General features: G+C 49.6%; 4 protein-coding genes across 6 annotated transcripts in view; all 4 read left to right on the top strand.

Moving 5' to 3' along the window:
- Window positions 1-172, top strand: part of cc2d1a (coiled-coil and C2 domain containing 1A) — an 11,531-nt gene extending 11,359 nt beyond the window's left edge. The window contains exon 26 of the mRNA XM_084685472.1: window positions 1-172. This exon is cut by the window's left edge and continues 2,035 nt beyond it. The gene's annotated coding sequence lies outside the window, so the exon portion shown is untranslated.
- Window positions 173-686: 514 nt separating this feature from the next.
- mri1 (methylthioribose-1-phosphate isomerase 1) lies at window positions 687-7,690 on the top strand. Its single transcript, XM_084685585.1, has 7 exons — window positions 687-1,039; window positions 2,479-2,702; window positions 3,175-3,344; window positions 3,548-3,724; window positions 3,930-4,154; window positions 4,618-4,784; window positions 6,502-7,690. Exons 1-6 carry the CDS (start codon window positions 908-910, stop codon window positions 4,749-4,751), a joined length of 1,062 nt encoding a protein of 353 aa, XP_084541711.1. The 5' UTR covers window positions 687-907; the 3' UTR covers window positions 4,752-4,784; window positions 6,502-7,690.
- Window positions 7,691-7,943: 253 nt separating this feature from the next.
- Window positions 7,944-9,549, top strand: c21h19orf53 (chromosome 21 C19orf53 homolog). The gene is made up of 3 exons (XM_084685635.1): window positions 7,944-8,101; window positions 8,310-8,365; window positions 8,976-9,549. Exons 1-3 carry the CDS (start codon window positions 8,011-8,013, stop codon window positions 9,126-9,128), a joined length of 300 nt encoding a protein of 99 aa, XP_084541761.1. The 5' UTR covers window positions 7,944-8,010; the 3' UTR covers window positions 9,129-9,549.
- A 130-nt stretch (window positions 9,550-9,679) lies between these two features.
- On the top strand, window positions 9,680-15,774 carry LOC146237363 (mitochondrial adenyl nucleotide antiporter SLC25A23-like). 3 transcript variants are annotated; one of them, XM_084685537.1, is made up of 11 exons: window positions 9,680-10,509; window positions 10,704-10,911; window positions 12,307-12,430; window positions 12,609-12,696; window positions 13,107-13,218; window positions 13,360-13,518; window positions 13,669-13,854; window positions 14,398-14,511; window positions 14,902-15,069; window positions 15,185-15,332; window positions 15,581-15,774. In XM_084685537.1, the coding sequence occupies exons 1-11, from the start codon at window positions 10,472-10,474 to the stop codon at window positions 15,772-15,774; spliced, it is 1,539 nt and encodes a 512-aa protein (XP_084541663.1). In that variant the 5' UTR covers window positions 9,680-10,471. The 3 variants fall into 3 exon arrangements, with proteins under 3 accessions (XP_084541663.1, XP_084541662.1, XP_084541664.1); XM_084685536.1 differs by having other exon boundaries at window positions 12,304-12,430; XM_084685538.1 differs by lacking the exons at window positions 9,680-10,509; window positions 10,704-10,911 and adding an exon at window positions 11,104-12,051.
- The last annotated feature ends 2,098 nt before the right edge of the window (window positions 15,775-17,872 follow it).

The following is a 17,872-nucleotide window of genomic DNA, read 5'->3' as shown; positions in this document are numbered from 1 at the left end:
TTGCTTGTGTACGCAGCTTGGGTGAGAGCACTATTTTTGTGGAGATGCATGGTATGCGCGCGTGCCATGAGCCGGAGGTAAACGGCTGCAATGAACTATTCCATTGTATACTGATGATATTGTTTACTAAGGGGAATCATGGTTCTATTAAAAAGCAAACAGCCTACCAAAACAGTGACTCGCGCTCTCATTTGTGTGTTTTTGAGTGTGTGTATGTGGGCTACAGTTGCTCTTTGGCTCCCGAAATTAGCGTACAGAACTATATTGAATGGCGCGTTTTGCGCTATTTGCATTATAGGGTCAAAAGGAAAGATCTGCTGTGTGCCCCGCTTTGTCTCTCCGTGCCTCGCGCAGACGGCGGTTGCGGTTGGCGCCTTTGTTAGAGGGACGAAGGATTAGCGCGTATGCTAATACAACTTATCTGAATGTTAAATTTCTACGAACAAAGGCACGGCGACGGCGACGCCGAGGCAACGTTTTCTGTGTGTGGAGGGGCCGAGTCGCACTGGGGGAACCATGGAAGTACACTTTCATACCGTAAACGTAACAGAGAGAACGACAAACCGGAGAGCGCGCGAGAGGTGGGCGTTGACAGTGGGAGGGTTGTGTTTCCTGCCCGGGAGAGCACGTGGTTCCGTGCCTGTGTGACAGTGTGAAAGGTTTCACAGCTCGCACCGCCCCCCCCCCCCTTCTCTATCTCTCTCTGTTCCCCCCTTCCAACTCGCATTCATTCCTCCAGCCTCCCGTTACTATACCCACCCCACACCCCCACACGGTCCATTTCACCCAACCCCCCCCTCTCTCTCTTCCTATCTCTTCCCGTTACCGGGACAGCCGAAGGAAGGGCCGTTGTAGTACCAGTGTGAGCGTGTGTGTGTATCATCCGATCTACCATCTCGTTCGGGTCATGACGCTCGAAGCGATCCGTTACCGGGCCGGGTCCCTGCAAATCCTCAACCAGCTGCTGCTCCCGCACCAGACGGTGTTTGACGAGATTCGCTCGGTGCAAGACGGATATGAAGCCATCAAGTCCATGAAGGTAAGACACGCGGCTCTCCTCTTTGCCAACCCCTAACCAGATGTATATACCCTTCATATCCGTCTCTCTCTCTTCTTCTCTTATCAGTCTCTTCTCCACACTCTTTGCCTACGGTTTAAGTGTCACTTAACGCAACGTTGGCCCCGCGTGCGTTTCTCTGTGTGTGTGTGTGTGTGTGCGTCTGCAGGCTAGTGTATTTTAGCTAGTTAGCTATCTTGTTTTTGTTCAGCTCTGTTTGTTGTGATTGTAAGTTGGCCGCGGATGCGTCTTTGTGTCAAACGGGGTCGATCTTTTGTGTCGTTTAGCTAGCTCGTAGCTAAAGGATATAGTTGTGAGGGCGAGGGATTGCTTCGCTTGTTGACAGATACGACGTTATGGTCACGTTTTGGGACATTTATGTCACTGCTAACTAGCTAACACCAACGTAAGCTTCCAACACCGCGCCCGCATACGCTACCACAAAGCGTTAACCATTCTGGTTTTCACCTCTAACCGCCCCGGTAACGTTGCAACCTTTGCTCGAGGCGATCGGGGATGGTTTGCTCGTTCCCGAGCCGCTGGTGTGGGCTAACGTTGGCCCTGACCCGATTAACGGAATTCCGTAAATGACAGTGGTGGGTCCATCAATTATTTACAGTTGTACCGTTTTAACGTGTGGCATTGAACAACCAGCGTGCCCGGTACCCGCATCCACCGTGAAAACGCCCCCATCTCTTTCACTGTAAAGACTGTGATGAATTATTGATGAACCGTTCTGGGGTTTTTGTTCCTCGCGCTCCGCTTGTTGACACCTACACGGACTCCTTTGGCGTTTACCGTTGCACGTGAACGCCTTGGACAGGGAGAGTAGGAATTGGATCAGTTAGCATTCGGACCATACCGCGTTTCCTTTGAACTCTCTCTCTTTCTCTTTGTCTCTCTCCTATGTTTCACACACACACACACACACACACACACACACACACACATTGCCTATATCCCATTACACACAAATGTAATTAATGAATTGACCTAGAGTGCAGCAGTCCAAGTTTAAGGTGTGTGTGTCAGAGTGATGGAATGTTATCGCCAGGAGATGATGTCATGTGTGTCCCAGAGGAGATGATAAACTGACCACTGTGATGTCATCCATGCAGCCTGCCTTCTTACCTATCTAGCAGGTGATGGAACTCACCTAACCATACCTCCCTCCCTCCCTCCCTCCCTCCCTCCCTCCCTCCCTCCCTCCCTCCCTCCCTCCCTCCCTCCCTCCCTCCCTCCCTCCCTCCCTCCCTCCCTCCCTCCCTCCCTCCCTCCCTCCCTCCCTGTGCTTCCTTCCATTCCCTCTCCTCTCTCTTTCTCTCTCTCTCTCTCTCTCTCTCTGTCTCTGTCTCTCTCTCTCTCTGTGCTTCCTTCCATTCTCTCCCTCTTTATTTCTCCCTCCCTCCCTCTCCCCTCAGGTGAGGGGGGCTCCTGCCATTGCAATCGTGGGCTGCCTGAGCCTGGCGGTGGAGCTGCGTGCCGGCGCCGGGGGTGACGACCCCGTGACCTTCATCCGGGAGTCTCTGTGTCACCTGACCTCAGCCAGGCCCACCGCCGTCAACATGGGCCGTGCCGCCCGCGAGCTGATGGAGCACGCGGAGAACGAGAGTATGGAGAAGAACACTGACCAGCTGAGAGAGAGGTGAGGGAGGGAGGGAGCGAGGGAGGGAGGGGAGTATGGAGAAGAACACTGACCAGCTGAGAGAGAGGTGAGGGAGGGAGGGAGCGAGGGAGGGAGGGGAGTATGGAGAAGAACACTGACCAGCTGAGAGAGAGGTGAGGGAGGGAGGGAGCGAGGGAGGGGAGTATGGAGAAGAACACTGACCAGCTGAGAGAGAGGTGAGGGAGGAAGGGAGCGAGGGAGGGGAGTATGGAGAAGAACACTGACCAGCTGAGAGAGAGGTGAGGGAGGAAGGGAGCGAGGGAGGGGAGTATGGAGAAGAACACTGACCAGCTGAGAGAGAGGTGAGGGAGGAAGGGAGCGAGGGAGGGAGGGAGCGAGGGAGGAGAGTTACGTGAGAAAACCGGGAAGGCGATTCAGACAGACACCTTTGGCCCCCAATCACAAAACAGCCTCTGCCTTGTGTCCCGCCCCTCCCGCTTCTGCCCTGCAGCGTGATTGGCTGGATTGAGGAGATGCTAGAGCGGGATGTCAACGACAACAAGAAGATCGGTAACTATGGCGCCCAGCACATCCTGTCTGGCGTCCCCAGAGACTCCGTCACCATCCTCACACACTGCAACACCGGCTCACTGGCCACAGCTGGATATGGCACTGCTCTGGGTACGACAAGGTTGTGTGTGTGTTGGAAGGGGGTTGTGTGTGTGTGTGCGTTTTCTTCTAAGTCATATGAGTACAGACACCATACCAGACTTACTAACCATTTGTGTGTCTCTCTCTCTCTCTTTCTCTCTTTCTCTCTCTTTCTCTCTATCTCTCTCTCTCTCTCTCTCTCTCTCTCTCTCTCTCTGTGTGTGTGTGTCCAGGTGTGGTGCGCAGCCTCCACTCCCTGGGCCGTCTGAGGCGTGTGTACTGCACGGAGACGCGTCCCTACAACCAGGGCGCCCGGCTGACGGCCTACGAGGCGGTGTCTGAGGGCTTCCCTGCCACGCTCATCACCGACAGCATGGCCGCGCTCGCCATGAGGGAGAGGGGAATCACAGGTGTGTGTGTGTGTGTGAGAGTCACTTCATCACTACCGTCTCTGATGCCGTGAGAGGAGGTGTGTCTCTGCCTGAACCCTACGCCGCTCTCTTTCTCTTCTCTGACTCCCCCCCCCTCTCTCCCTCTCTCTCTCTCTCTCTCTCTCTATCTCCATTCTGACTCTTCTCTCTCTCTCCTCTTCCTCCCCTCGTCACTCTGCCTCAGCCGTTGTTGTCGGGGCCGACAGGGTGGTTGCCAACGGCGACACGGCTAACAAAGTGGGCACGTACCAGCTGGCCATCGCTGCTAAGCATCATGGGATCCCGTTCTACGTGGCGGCGCCCAGCACGTCATGTGACCTGAGTCTGGAGAGCGGCCGGGACATTGTGATAGAGGAACGCCCCGCGGAGGAGCTCACCAGCATCAACGGCATCCCCATCGCTGCGCCAGGTGTGTGTGTTCCTCCGATAGAGGAGTCTGCAGAGCACGCTGAACTAGCTTGCTGCAGTGAGAGATGCTTGGAGAGAGATGAGAGAGAGAGAGATGAGAAGAGATTAGATGAGAGATGAGAGGGAGATGAGAGGGGGAGAGACAATGTGAAAGGCTGAGAAAGGGAGAGAGTCTGTCCAATGTTGCTTCCAAGTGTGCGTGTTCAGTACTGATTGAGTTCTGTTTAGTAATCTCTAATTAGAGAGCTGCTGTCTTTCACAAGCAGTAATTAACCAGTCTCTGTTAATGGAACCATAGATCCCTAGAGAGGTGTGTGTGTGTGTGTGTGTGTGTGTGTGTGTGTGTGTTCCTAATAAAGATCCATGAACATTGTAACTATTCTATATTTTCCTTCTACTAACCTCTCTAATCCTTTCTTTCTTTCTTTCTTTCTTTTCACCCCCAAATCTCCACCCCCTCCCAGGAATAGACGTGTGGAACCCGGCGTTTGACGTGACCCCCCACCAGCTTATTACGGGGGGCATCATCACAGAGCTGGGGGTCTTCCTCCCCTCCGAGCTGCAGGCTGCGCTTACAGGGCGCCTCACCGCCCTGTAGACATGCTTGGCTCCCCCTGCTGGCAGCAGAGCGGTACTGCCCCCCCCCTCACCACACACACACACACACACTCATACTCTGTTCTCTCTCACACACACACACGCACACACACACACACACACACGGGTGGGACAAGTCCCCCGTCCAACATACACCTTTTATTATGAAAATTATCTTTAACGGACGCAAAAAAAGAAAAAAAAAACACATTTGAAAACAAACCTACGTCCCTGATACACACATACCGTCCTCACACAACTCAGTTAACTACACACACACCGTTAGTGTAATGCTTCCATGCTTAGCTACCACTGTCTCACTAAAACTCACAGGCTTCTGTAGTTTCCCCTTGGGATTAATAAAGTACTTACTTACCTACACACACACACACACACACACAGGGCTCAGACAAACACACAAAGACATACACACAATCTCTTTCTGTCTCTCTCTCTCCTTGCTCTGGTGTTTTCTGTGCTCCAATGACATCCCATGGTCTCTCCTCTCTCCTTCCCGATCTCTCTCTCTCACCCCATCTCTCTGTCTCTCTCCATATCTCTTTCTCTCTTTCTCCATCTCTCTACAAAGAATTTAAGGTTTTAATGCAGTGAATGAAGCCTATTTATCAGTTGTCTCTAAACTCACAACCTTGATAATCCTTCGAAAGGAGAATTGTACAACAGCCATTATATTGGAAGAGACTTTCCAAGGTTGCATTTTTCTCTTCAGTGGTTTGTGGTGCTTAAAATGCTGCTTCTTCTTACTTTAGGTGTAGATACATATTCATCTACACATGTGTACATATGAACTTAAGCTACCACCGCCCTGAGAATTGAGAGTAGCAAGATATTGATAATTAATTTGTAGAAAAAAAAAACTCCCAATAGCCCCCCCCCCCCCCCCATTTAAATGTTATATTAACATTTATTTCCCTAGTTGTTTAACAGAGTTGTAATAGTATGGTTTAAAGGTAAAGTTACACGGATCATGAAACATGACAGGAGATAGTCAGGCACAGGCCCTTTAAGATGCTTTAAAAAGTTCTATTGGAAGCCAAGTTCTAATAGGAACTCTGTTTGGATTCTCAAGAACACCCTCCGCTCTGATTTCCCCCGCACAAAAACCTCCACACACACTAAGACAAAACATAATTGCTTCTTTGGTGACTTAATATCATGACTGGTGCCATGATTTTGATTATGTAATTAAAACAAACAAAAACATTTGGGAAAGGGATACTTACATGAAAACAATATTGGCAAACTAGCTTCGATATTACTACACCTCTCACCAATCTAGTGTGAATGAGATACCAGGAAGAACCCGCTCACTGTACTGAATGTCTCAGGCCCCTGGCAACAGGCCGGCTCTGTTCACTGCCTTACACCACCAGCAGGTATAGCACCACTGCTACTTTACATGCTAACAGAATCAGGACTAAAGCTAAGCTAACACGCTAACAGGACAACTGCTAAGCTAACACGCTTTTGGAATCAGGACTACAGCTAAACTAACATGGTAAGAGGACCACTGCTATGCTATCAAGACCAATGCTACTCTAACACGCTATCAGAATCAAGACTACAGCTAAACCAACATGCTAACAGGACCACTGCAATGCTAACATGCTATCAGAACGAGGACTACAGCTAAGCTAACGTGCTAACGGGAGAAAACAGTCCTTGCACTGTTCCCAAAGCCTGCCTTCCACTCCTCCCCAAACACAGACATCCCTTCTGTTCTTCACCAGTGACCACACAAATGCACCCCTTCATCTCTGCTCCATCCCTCGAACCTACTCCACCCACCCCCACCCCTGCAAATTCAATTTTCTTCGCCCAGAGGACGGCCTGTCCAGATGGAAAGTTCCAGAACCTTCCTGTCAGAAAAAAAAAAAGAAAAAAAATCTAACAAAAACAAACCACCACCACAAAAAAAAACTAAAATAAAGAAATCTAGAATCAAACAGTGTCACAGTTTCGTTCACATTCTAGAATGTGCCGTAGATTAGAGCTAGACCCAACTCTGCCCCCCTCACCTCCCTCCTTCCCCATCTCCTTGCCTCTCTGCCCCTCCCCCCAAGACCGGGGGAGATTCTCCCTCCCTCTCTCTCTCTCCTCACTAGGATGCCATACGGTGTCAGATCACAGAAGGCTTGCTGTTGACACACACACAACTCTGCTGTGCTCCATGGGCTTGCTTTCTTTCCATTTTCTTTGCATTTCTTATTTGTTGTCGTTGAGAAATTGAACAAAGAGTGAGATGGAAGAGAGTCACAGGTCCAGAACAATGTAGCAACTTTGTGGCCATCTGTAATTTTGTTCCAAAATAGAGAAGAAAAAAACGAAACAAAAAAAATGGTACGAGAACGTTACGGGTTTTGTTTATTTTGAATGTTCGTTCGTTGTCACAACAACGATTATTTGCTGTGTAGTATGATGTTTTTTTTTGTTGTGATTTTTCTTCGTGATGACGCTGTTGTTTAATAGCCTACACTACACCGAGGAGGCCTCCTCGACCACACACACTACCGGCCAAACACACACACACACAAAGAGTGAGAAATAGCCTCTAAAACAGGCTGTATTGCCAAATTCTGGCGCCAGCAGTCACACACTCTTTCCGCCCATCTTGCTAAATCAACGAATGGAAGGCAGCTCTGATGACAGTTTATCTATGTATAAGCCAATTAAAAGAGAGCTATGTGTCTGGTGCTGGTTTAGGTAGAAGTGAAGTTAAGAGGGCCTCTGAGTGTAGTATTCTACATTTTTATTGTTATTATTGATATTCACATCTGGGTTTAGTTTTGTATTAAGTGAAGATAGTTCAAACTGGATGTTTTTTTTATATATATGTATATGAATATAATGCTGTATACTGCAGTCATGAAACAAGAGATTTCTCTTTCACATCAGTTCAATAAAAATGAAGGGACAAACTATGGTGTCAGTCTTTCTTTGATTTAATTCTTATTAATCTATTATAATAATTACTAAAATATCACTATTAAACCAAATTACATTAGGTGTATTCGACCTCATGCAGCTGGCAGCGCAGACAGTCAGCTGCCTTGAAGCTGAGAATCCCATTGGCTGCTTCAAGTCAGCCGGGCCGCAGGCGACGCCGGCGCTGCATGCAGTCGAACGCACCTAAAATATGTCACGGTAAACGATCCGCCCATCTTGGTCTTCGACGGTCCTACAACTGACATTCTGTATCCGGGTCAGAGGTCTAATCGTAATCGCATTAGTTGAAAAAGATGGCGCAAGGTAAACAGAAGTTCAAGGCACAGCGACCTGGTGGAGCCAAGAAACCGCAGTCAAACAAACAGAAAGGGCCAAAGAAAGGAGGTATGTTCGATGTTACTCTTCTGCTGTGTTTGTTTTTTTTGTTTCCCCGTACCTTGTAAATTTTAGAAGGTGGTGCGACATGCGTTGTGGTGGCCATCTTGGATCAAACGGGGCGAGTAGGGCTGGAATGGCTTAAATTCCATGTTTGACAGTGGAAACTGAAACGTCTGGCCACACACACAACGTCAATCCCTCTCCTTTTCAACAGGCAGGGTGATCGCTCCCAAGAAGGCTGTGGTTGTTCAGCAGCAGAAGTTGAAGAAGGTAAGAAACACTCCGGAAAAAATATTATATATTAGCAAAAGCTTGAAAGTAAACTAGGATTATCCATTTGTCTGGCAAACCATGAACGTGTGCTGCTCACCTCTAAACCAAGTTTTGCAGTAGGCTGCCTACCCGTTCAGAATAGGTTGCCATGATCGAGGCGATCTTTCGTCTTTGGCTAACTTTGACAAGACACAGTGAATCAAACTCAAATTGGAAGAGCGGAAGTTCACACAAATTGGGGGCGCAGTTTATAATATTTGAATTTGTTTAGTAATGTTTACTGCACCCGTGAAGCTTTAACGCCGTTAATAACGGCGGCAAAGTCTGGCTAGTGTCGCACTTAATGAGGTTGGCTCACGTTTGACTTAATATAGAGGTCGTAGGTTTAAATCGCCCTCTAAGTCGCTTTGGATAAACGTGTTTGCTAAGTAGGCATATATGCATACTAAACCATTTAATATCCACGTATTAAAATGTTGCAGAGCTACACCTGTTGTTGGATCTCATTAAGGATTTACAGGACGCGGGTTACAGGCCTGCCTTCACTGTAACCAGCGAACCTGAATCTTGCCTCTTTTAACCTCTGACCCCTGGTCCTACCCTGCAGGGCCTGGAGGTGGCGATCAGGAACAAGATCGAGCAGGAAGTGACCCACAAGGCGTCCAACTCGCTCCACAAACACCTGAGCATCGTTAAGGGAGCGGAGAGGAAGCCCCCCCCAGGTGTAGGGCAGCGTCCTGGGGCTAGCACCTCCAAGTAACCAGGATACTGCCCTCTCCTTCCTCCACCTACCTCCTCCCTCCTCCTAGACTAACCCGTGAATGTAGACTAGATGAGGAACCGGTGGGAACGCCCTCTCTCATCCCCACTGAGTCTTCGACCTGTGTTTGGGAGAGCTTCAAGGAGCTGCTTGCTTCGTAGAAGAGACGATCTGATGGGACTAAAATGAGTGGTGGTGTCACGCTGAAAGCCTCCACTAGGTGGCGATCAGTCAATCAAGCCTGAACAGAAACCTGTTGGAAGAAGTCTGGCTTGTTTTACACCTTACAGGGCAGCTGGCTTGTGTTTCTTCATTGTTGTGGTCTTTCAGTTATGATATCAAAGACACAATCAAGGTTTTATCTGACATATGGTCCAAATGCAAAAATAGAAATAAAAAGTATGTGGACATATTTATACAAGCAGTGTGTTTTTGTTTTTGAAGATTGTCCCACCTTAACAAATCTTTTGTTCGGTGTGAACCCCCAAAAAAATATTAGGTGTAAAGACAACAATTATCTTCCACGTATAATTTTTGAGTGGGGGTAGGCTGCACAGCACAGGCTGAGAGAAAGTAACAGGTGTTACTGCAAGACGCATGTGTGTGTTCTTATGTGTGTGTTTGCAGTGCTCAATGTCTTGTTCTTGTTCTCAACTTGAATTGCACGGAGAGGGGAGGGGGGCATGTTTGAAACAAGGCTTTTAGCAAGTTATTAGAACGGGCCATCGACCCAACCAATCAAACGCAAGCAGTAGCCTAAGTGCTTCACGATCACAGACTTTTAGATAGGCTAATCCGTTTTCAGTTAACCTTGTCTTAACAGTCATAGTGCGTGTGTACATAATAAACTGAACGTGAACGCGTTTTCCTTGAACGGCGCATGACTCGCGCATACTTCATTCCCTACTCTTGTCGTTAACCACTGTTTCGACGCTCACGCGCTGTCGTAAGGGAGAGCGAGACAGTGCTCCGTGCCCAAAGCAAGGGCACGTTGAGAACAGGATGAATCTATGCGTGACAACCAAGCCTGACAGAGACCACCGAACATATATCGCGTAACTCTAGTCCATTTTACGTTATTCCAACCATGCGGTAAAGCGAGGCGCTCTCACGCCTTTTTAACGTCAGTACTGTTTCGCCCGTAGGCTTCAATCTACTTGCGTGCAGTAGAAACGAGACGAAAGCACGTTTAATCTCCGAATGTTCAGTACATACCCAGTACAGGCATGAATATGACACCGGATTAGCGTTACCGACCCGGCCATCTAAGGAGAACCGCAGTTTAACCGTACTGGCAAAGAAGTGAAGAAGAGAGCGGGAGGAAAGGAGAGACGACGTTTCTTATGATCGCTTCCTTGTTTCTTCAACTTGTAAACATCGAGTAATTATGGACATTTGAGAGGAACTGACACGTTCCAGCTGTTAACCACAGGGGATGTTAGCCGCGTCATTTGTTAGATTTATGCGGCTCGAGATCCTAAATTACATGGGCGTCATTGTAGATTACCGTCCACTTGGAAACCTGTGATCTAACCCGTGTCCCTGGGGCTGTCACTGGGTCTCGTGTCTTTGCAGTCGCCATATGGGGCAGCCGGGGGCTCGGGTCCCCCGGGGCTGGATCCGTGCCCAGTGTCAGGACGGCGGCGGTTCTGACACGGACCGGGAGAAACGGTGGGCGGAGCTGTTTGACGAGCTCGATCTCAATAAGGATGGACGGATCGACATATACGAGCTGCGGACCGGGCTGGCCGCGCGGGGACTCTCTCGCGGCTCGGTGGACAGGGTAAGCAGGCCCCTGCGCGCTGCAAAGAGAAAAGCAAACAAAAATACAGGCCAAGAAAAACATAGCATGTGCGCTTGTGTGTGATGTCACAGATGCAATCCCCCCCCCCCCCCCCCGCAATGCTTAACTGGGGGACCCCCTTCCTATGAATGACCGCTCGTGGCAGTATGAGCCCAGTTAGCCCTAGAGGAAACGACACTGTTGCTAGTTCGGTTCCTATTATCCAGGGCCGTGTGTGAAGGTTTGTTTACAGTAAAAGTCGCTCTGGATAAGAGTGTCTGCTAAATGACTATATGTAAAATACATTTCTATGCCTGCAGTCCTACTTGTCCTCCAAATGCTGTTACACTGCTTCTGGCAGTGTAATGACATTTCTCACCTTTGTTTATTTAGGTTAGTTTGTCTACTGGCTGGCAGTGTGGGTGGACATAGAGGGATGCGTGTGTCTGTGTGTGTGTGTGGGTACTACACGTGTTGGAAGGTACATGCTAGCTATTTTAGTGCAGGGAGATGAACTTTGTAAGATGAGAAAGGCTTTAACCTTTCTGCAGAGATGGCAAAAGTACACACATCCTTTACTTAAGGAGAAGTACAGATACTAATGTTTAAAATTACTTTGGTAAAAGATCGTAATTGATGATCTCTGCAATACCGCACAACACGGAGTCCCCAAGTACTCATCAATGATGCAGACTTTCAACCTTTCAAAACGTTTATTTGTAACTTTTTTCCAAATCCTTTTTTTTTTTTTTTTTTAAGAAATCTAAACGAAATGATTATTTAAAAAATGTCTTTCAAAACTGTGTTCACCCACAACACCACACAAAGTTTCAAGTTAAAAAATATATTTTTTTCGAAAATCTTTTTTTCACCTTTTTTTTTCGTGTTGCCTTCAGCCTTGCTTCATGGTAGCTTTGTAGACTAGCTAAAGTTTGTTGTGCATGATAGCCAATAAATAATATTGATCATGCCACCAAATACAGATTAAAGCTAGGTAGGGAGTCAGATGGCTGAGTGGTGAGGGAATCGGGCTGGTAATCAGAAGATTGCTGGATGGATTCCCCGCCGTGCCAAATGACTTTGTCCTTGGGCAAGGCACTTCACCCTACTTGCCTTGGGGGGAATGTCCCTGTACATACTGTAAGTTGCTCTGGATAAGAGTGTCTGCTAAATGACTAAATGTAAAACTAAAGCTATCAGTATCTGTGTGTGTGTTTCCCAGTAAGGGTTCTCAAGGGTGTAGCTTAAAGATAACAGGCTGTCCCTCTCCTGTCCTGCATCCCTTCATCATCCCACCCCTCCATTATCCTTTGTTTCTAACTTCTCTGGGGTCTCTCTGGCCTCTCTCCTCCCTCTCCATCCATCCTTCTATTCCTCCCCCTCCTCCCTCAGCAGATAGTTAAGGCAGGAGACACCAACCATGATGGAGAGCTGGACTTTGAGGAGTTCCGCCAGTATCTCCAGCAGCATGAGAAACAGCTCAGACTCATGTTCCGCTCTCTGGACAGCAACCACGATGGTGCGGCACACACACACGACAGACACGCACACACGACAGACACGCGCACACACACACACACTACAAACACACACTACACAGACACATACACACTACACAGACACACACATACACACTACACCGACACACGCACACACGGACTGACAGATGGTGTGTGTTTGTGTGTGTGTGGTTTCAGGCGAGATTGATGCAGGTGAGATCCAGCAGTCCCTCCATGCCGTGGGAGTGAACGTGAGCCTGGATCAAGCAGCCAGGATCCTGCACAGGTCTCCTCCATCCCGTACCAGCAGATACAGGGATAGTTTTTACCCACATGCCATCAGGATGCTGAACTGTCCTTGAAAAATCTTTTTGCACTACAATTTTTTTCTCTTTTTCCTACCCCTTTTCTCCATTCTCCAGTATTTAATTAATTTATTCTTAAATTGAACGGACATTGAGCACAAAGAATTTCATTACTGATAAATGCTGTTTATGAGTAAATGATAATAAACTTGAACTTGAACTTCCTTCTCCAACCCTCCAGGACTCTAGAACATTCTAGAGCTCTTTAGAACATTCATCACATCTGTATTTATCATATAATTCAAGACTCTGAATGCTTAAATACTTCTGCACATGTTTCTGTGTGTGTGTGTGGTCTGTGTGTGTGGTGTGTGTGTGTGTGTGTGATCAGTATGGACAGGGACGGCACCATGACCATCGACTGGGACGAGTGGCGAGATCACTTCCTGTTCAACCCCCTGCACAACATGGAGGACGTGGCGCGCTACTGGAAACACTCCATGGTGAAAACACACACACACACTACTCACACACACTACACACCACACAAATCCACACTTCACAGTTCTTATTTTCTTTGTTTCTCCCATCCTCCTCCTCTCTCCTCCTCTCCTCTCTCCTCTCTCCTCCCTCCTCCCTCCCAGATGTTAGACATTGGGGAGCAGCTGACCATACCAGATGAGTTTACGGAGCAGGAGAAGAAGTCAGGCTTCGTGTGGAGGCAGCTGATGGCGGGGGCCATGGCTGGCTCTGTGTCCCGCACCGGCACCGCCCCCCTGGACCGCCTCAAGGTCTTCCTGCAGGTGGGGAGAGGCCAGGGGGGCGTGTGTGTGTGGGTGTGTGCGTGTGTGTGTGTGGGGGGGTCTGGTGTGTGCTTGTGCCATTAGAGCGTTAACTGCTTTCTCCCTTCTCACTGTCTCTCTCTGACTCCCGCCTTCCTTAACCCCCCCCAGGTGCATGGCCAGACCCCAGGCAGGGGCTCTGTGCTGGATGGACTGACCCCAGGCAGGGGGTCTGTGCTGGATGGACTGAAGGCCATGGTGAAGGAGGGGGGGGTGGGCTCCCTCTGGAGGGGCAACGGGGTCAACGTGCTGAAGATCGCCCCGGAGACCGCTATCAAGTTCCTGGCCTACGAACAGGTGAACTGTACCCCTCTCTGTCTCTCTCTCTCTCTCTCTCTCTCTCTCTGTCCCTCTGTCTCTCTCTTTCAGTCTCTCTCTCTGTCTCTCCCTGTCTGCCTGCCTGTCTGCCTGCCTGTCTGCCTGTCTCTCTCTCTCTCTCTCTCTCTCTCTCTCTCTCTCTCTCTCTCTATCTCACTCAGACATTCTCACAGACAACGCTACTCCCATTCGCTCTGACATTGTCACATTGAATAACTTCTAATATACTATTGTGCTTTGCTGATTTATTCATTCTCGTGTCTCCCTCTCCTTCTCCCTCTCTTGCCTCTTCCCATCCCTTCCCCCTCTCCCTCCTTCTCTCCCTCTCTTTCCCCCTTCCCCCTCTCTCTCCTTCTCTCCCTCTCTTTCCCCCTCTCCCTCCTTCTCTCCCTCTCCCTCTCTTTCCCCCTGCCCCCCTCTCCCTCCTTCTCTCCCTCTCCCTCTCTTTCCCCCTGCCCCCCTCTCCCTCCTTCTCTCCCTCTCCCTCTCTTTCCCCCTGCCCCCCTTCTCCTCCTCCCTCAGATCAAGCGTGTGATGCATGGCAGTAAGGAGGGCGGGACATTGAGGGTGCACGAGAGGTTTGTGGCCGGCTCATTGGCTGGAGCCACGGCACAGACCGTTATCTATCCAATGGAGGTCAGACAGTGATTCTCACACACACACACACACACACACATCTATATCCCCCTTTGCTAACTCCTTTGTCTGTTCTGCTTCCCCTCTTCATCCCTCCCTCCCACCTCCTCCCTCCCCATCTCTCTCCCTCCCTCCCTCCCTCCCTCCCTCCCTCCCTCCCTCCCTCCCTCCCTCCCTCCCTCCCTCCCTCCCTCCCTCCCTCCCTCCCTCCCTCCCTCCCTCCCTCCCTCCCTCCCTCCCTCCCTCCCTCCCTCCCTCCCTCCCTCCCTCCCTCCCTCCCTCCCTCCCTCCCTCCCTCCCTCCCTCCCTCCCTCCCTCCCTCCCTCCCTCTGTCTCTCATTCCTCCCCATCTCTCTCTCCTGTCTCTCTCTCCCTCCCCTCCTCCCCCAGGTCCTGAAGACCCGCCTCACCCTGCGCAGCACGGGGCAGTACCGCAGTGTGGCCCACTGTGCCAGACAGATCCTGGAGAGGGAGGGGCCTAAGGCCTTCTATAAGGGCTACCTGCCCAACCTGCTGGGCATCATCCCCTATGCCGGCATAGACCTGGCCGTCTACGAGGTCCCCACACACACATACACACGTGCACACACACACACAAACACACATGGCCTTCCACACACACGAGAAAACCACTTATCCTCTCCACCCCTCCTCCTCCTCCCCCTCTGCCCAGACCCTGAAGAACGCCTGGCTCCTGAGGAACACGACCTCTGCAGACCCCGGGGTTCTGGTCCTGGTGGGCTGTGGAACCCTGTCCAGCACCTGTGGCCAGCTGGCCTCCTACCCTCTGGCCCTCATCAGGACACGCATGCAGGCCCAGGGTGTGTGTCTCTGTGTGTGTGTGTGTGTGTGTCTCTGTGTGTGTGTGTCTCTGTGTGTGTGTGTCTCTGTGTGTGTCTCTGTGTGTTTGTGAGGGGTGCTAAATGGGAAAGGTGTGATTATGACTGATTCTGTGATACATTTTTCTGACTCTCTTCTTGGCCCCATCCACCTCTACTTCTCCTCTCCCTACCTCTCCACCCCGTTCCACCCAACCACATCTCTCTCGCTCCCTCCCTCCCTCCCTCAGCCACAGTGAAGGGTGCCCCCCAGCTCTCCATGCTGGGGTTGTTCCGGAACATCGTGACCCAGGAGGGCGTGGCCGGCCTCTACCGAGGCATAGCGCCCAACTTCCTGAAAGTCATCCCCGCCGTCAGCATCTCCTACGTGGTGTACGAGCACATGAGGAAGGTCCTGGGGGTGGAGGGGGTGAGGGGGAGGTGAGGGAAGTAGGAAAGGGAATGGGGGAGGGGAGGTGAGGGGGGGGTGGAGGAGGTGAGGTGGAGGTGAGGGAGGTAGGAAAGGGAATGGGGAAGGGGAGGTGAAGGTGAGGGAGGTAGGAAAGGGAATGGGGAAGGGGAGGTGAAGGGGGGGGTGGAGGAGTTGAGGTGGAGGTGAGGGAGGGAGGTAGGACAGGGAATGGGGAAGGGGAGGTGAAGGGGGGGTGGAGGAGGTGAGGTGGAGGTGAGGGAGGTAGGAAAGGGAATGGGGGAGGGGAGGTGAGGGGGGGGTGGAGGAGGTGAGGTGGAGGTGAGGGAGGTAGGAAAGGGAATGGGGGAGGGGAGGTGAGGGGGGTACATAAGGAATGTCCATGGGGTATGGAGAAGAGAGGATGGAGATAACCGGAAAGAAACACCTGCAGTTTCAACATTGTGGTGGCATGCTGTCTTGGAGGAGGAGGTGGTGGAGGGCATGAGGTGGAGGGCATGACATGGAGGAGCGAGCCAGACCTGCCACAGACTCCTGCTAACGTTTCCAAACCCTCCCCGTCATACTGTGTGCGTGCCAGGCGTTGCCGTGGAGTGGCGGGACTTCTGTACTTTGCATGGGCAGCATGCAGAGGGGTGTGATCAGTGTTGTGACCAGCCAGCGACCGTAACACGCTACCGCCCGTGTCCTTCACATGTCCTACATGGGCCACCTGAGGAGAACCTGCTTGGCTCTGGGTGCTGACTAACTCACTAGCGCCCTGTGAGAGTTCCCCTGTGTGCTGGAGAACTGTCTTTTTACATCCCGTACTAAGAAAAGACGACTGTGGAAAGGATTTCTTGTTTTGTTTTAAAGTCCGGCCCTCCCCTTCCAATACAATTTTAGGTGGAGCATCGAGGTAGCCCTGGAGTAGAGCAGGGCTTAACCATCTCCTGCTGTTCTCTGGGAGGAGGAGCTTGCACCCACCGTGATCCCAGGGGAAGCACGGAATCACAGAACCACAGAATCATGGAATCATCGTATTATCGAAGTGTGCTAGTAAAGTTCTGCAATGAGAATTGGACAAACCCCAGCAGGAAAGACTGACTGATGAGGAGGAGGAGGATGAAGAGTTGGGTTGGCAGACCATGTTTTCTGTTACCTTGAGAAAAATAAATACAAATAATAAGATATATTTTAGAATTTTAAATACCACAGGACAAAGTGGTATGATGATAAAGTATTAAAACCATTCAATTTCACATATCCGTTATTGCCAAAGACATTCAAAGAGTAAAGGGTCCAGATTCAAACTATAAATCGTATTTATCTAACAGTTATTTTACCTCAAGCTAAAGGTCAACAGTAGTGCAAGTGTTTTAGTACCAGACTTCTCTCAGCATGAATTGGAGATTAAATATTTTTTAAATCCAAAAACAGGACTGAGGCACACGCTGCAGATCTTGACAAATGCATGGTTGGATGTATTTATCCTGAGTAGCCAATCCCAGGGCTCAGCACTGCTGATGTCATGACGATGATGTCATGTACAAGAAATTGAATCCCATTGCATGTGTATGAGTCTGTGTCTGTGATAGAAAGAGAGACTTTGTGTGTGAGTCTGTGATTGAGAGGAAGTACACTATTGTAAGGAAGAGTTTTGTTCAACCACAGGCCTAAACTGCCCTCGTTATTTCAATGTTGTTGTTTTTTCAGACAACTTCAGTGTCAGTGTATCAGATAAAGGAATGTGCGTATTGTATGAAAGTATATTCTATATGCAGATTGACTCTGCACGTTGACTGGATGTGTTTGTTTAGGAATTAAATGAGACCCTCAAAAGTATGTTTCTGTTTAATTATGGGATTTTATGCAAATGAAGGCGTATTAGTGGTGCCTTGAAATAAAAACGCTAAAATATTAAAATAACATTTGCTGTCCAGTCTGTTTTTTTCGATAACATTATACAAGTGTAAGTTTCTAAAAATAAACACAATGAATTCATACAGAATAGGAAAAGATCGTTTGCAACGAGGTCCCGGCAGTTGCAAAGTGCACTACATGAGATGTAAAACGAGGGTCCCGTAATGCAAGCGTCCATTCTACAACAACAAAAAAAATGATCTCTCAATCC

This window comes from Hypomesus nipponensis, chromosome 21 (genome assembly GCF_054491055.1).
Source record: "Hypomesus nipponensis isolate SF chromosome 21, ASM5449105v1, whole genome shotgun sequence".
Classification (NCBI taxonomy): Eukaryota; Metazoa; Chordata; class Actinopteri; order Osmeriformes; family Osmeridae; genus Hypomesus; species Hypomesus nipponensis.
The sequence above is the reverse complement of the archived record's forward strand: the minus strand, read 5'-3'. Positions and strand labels throughout refer to the sequence as shown.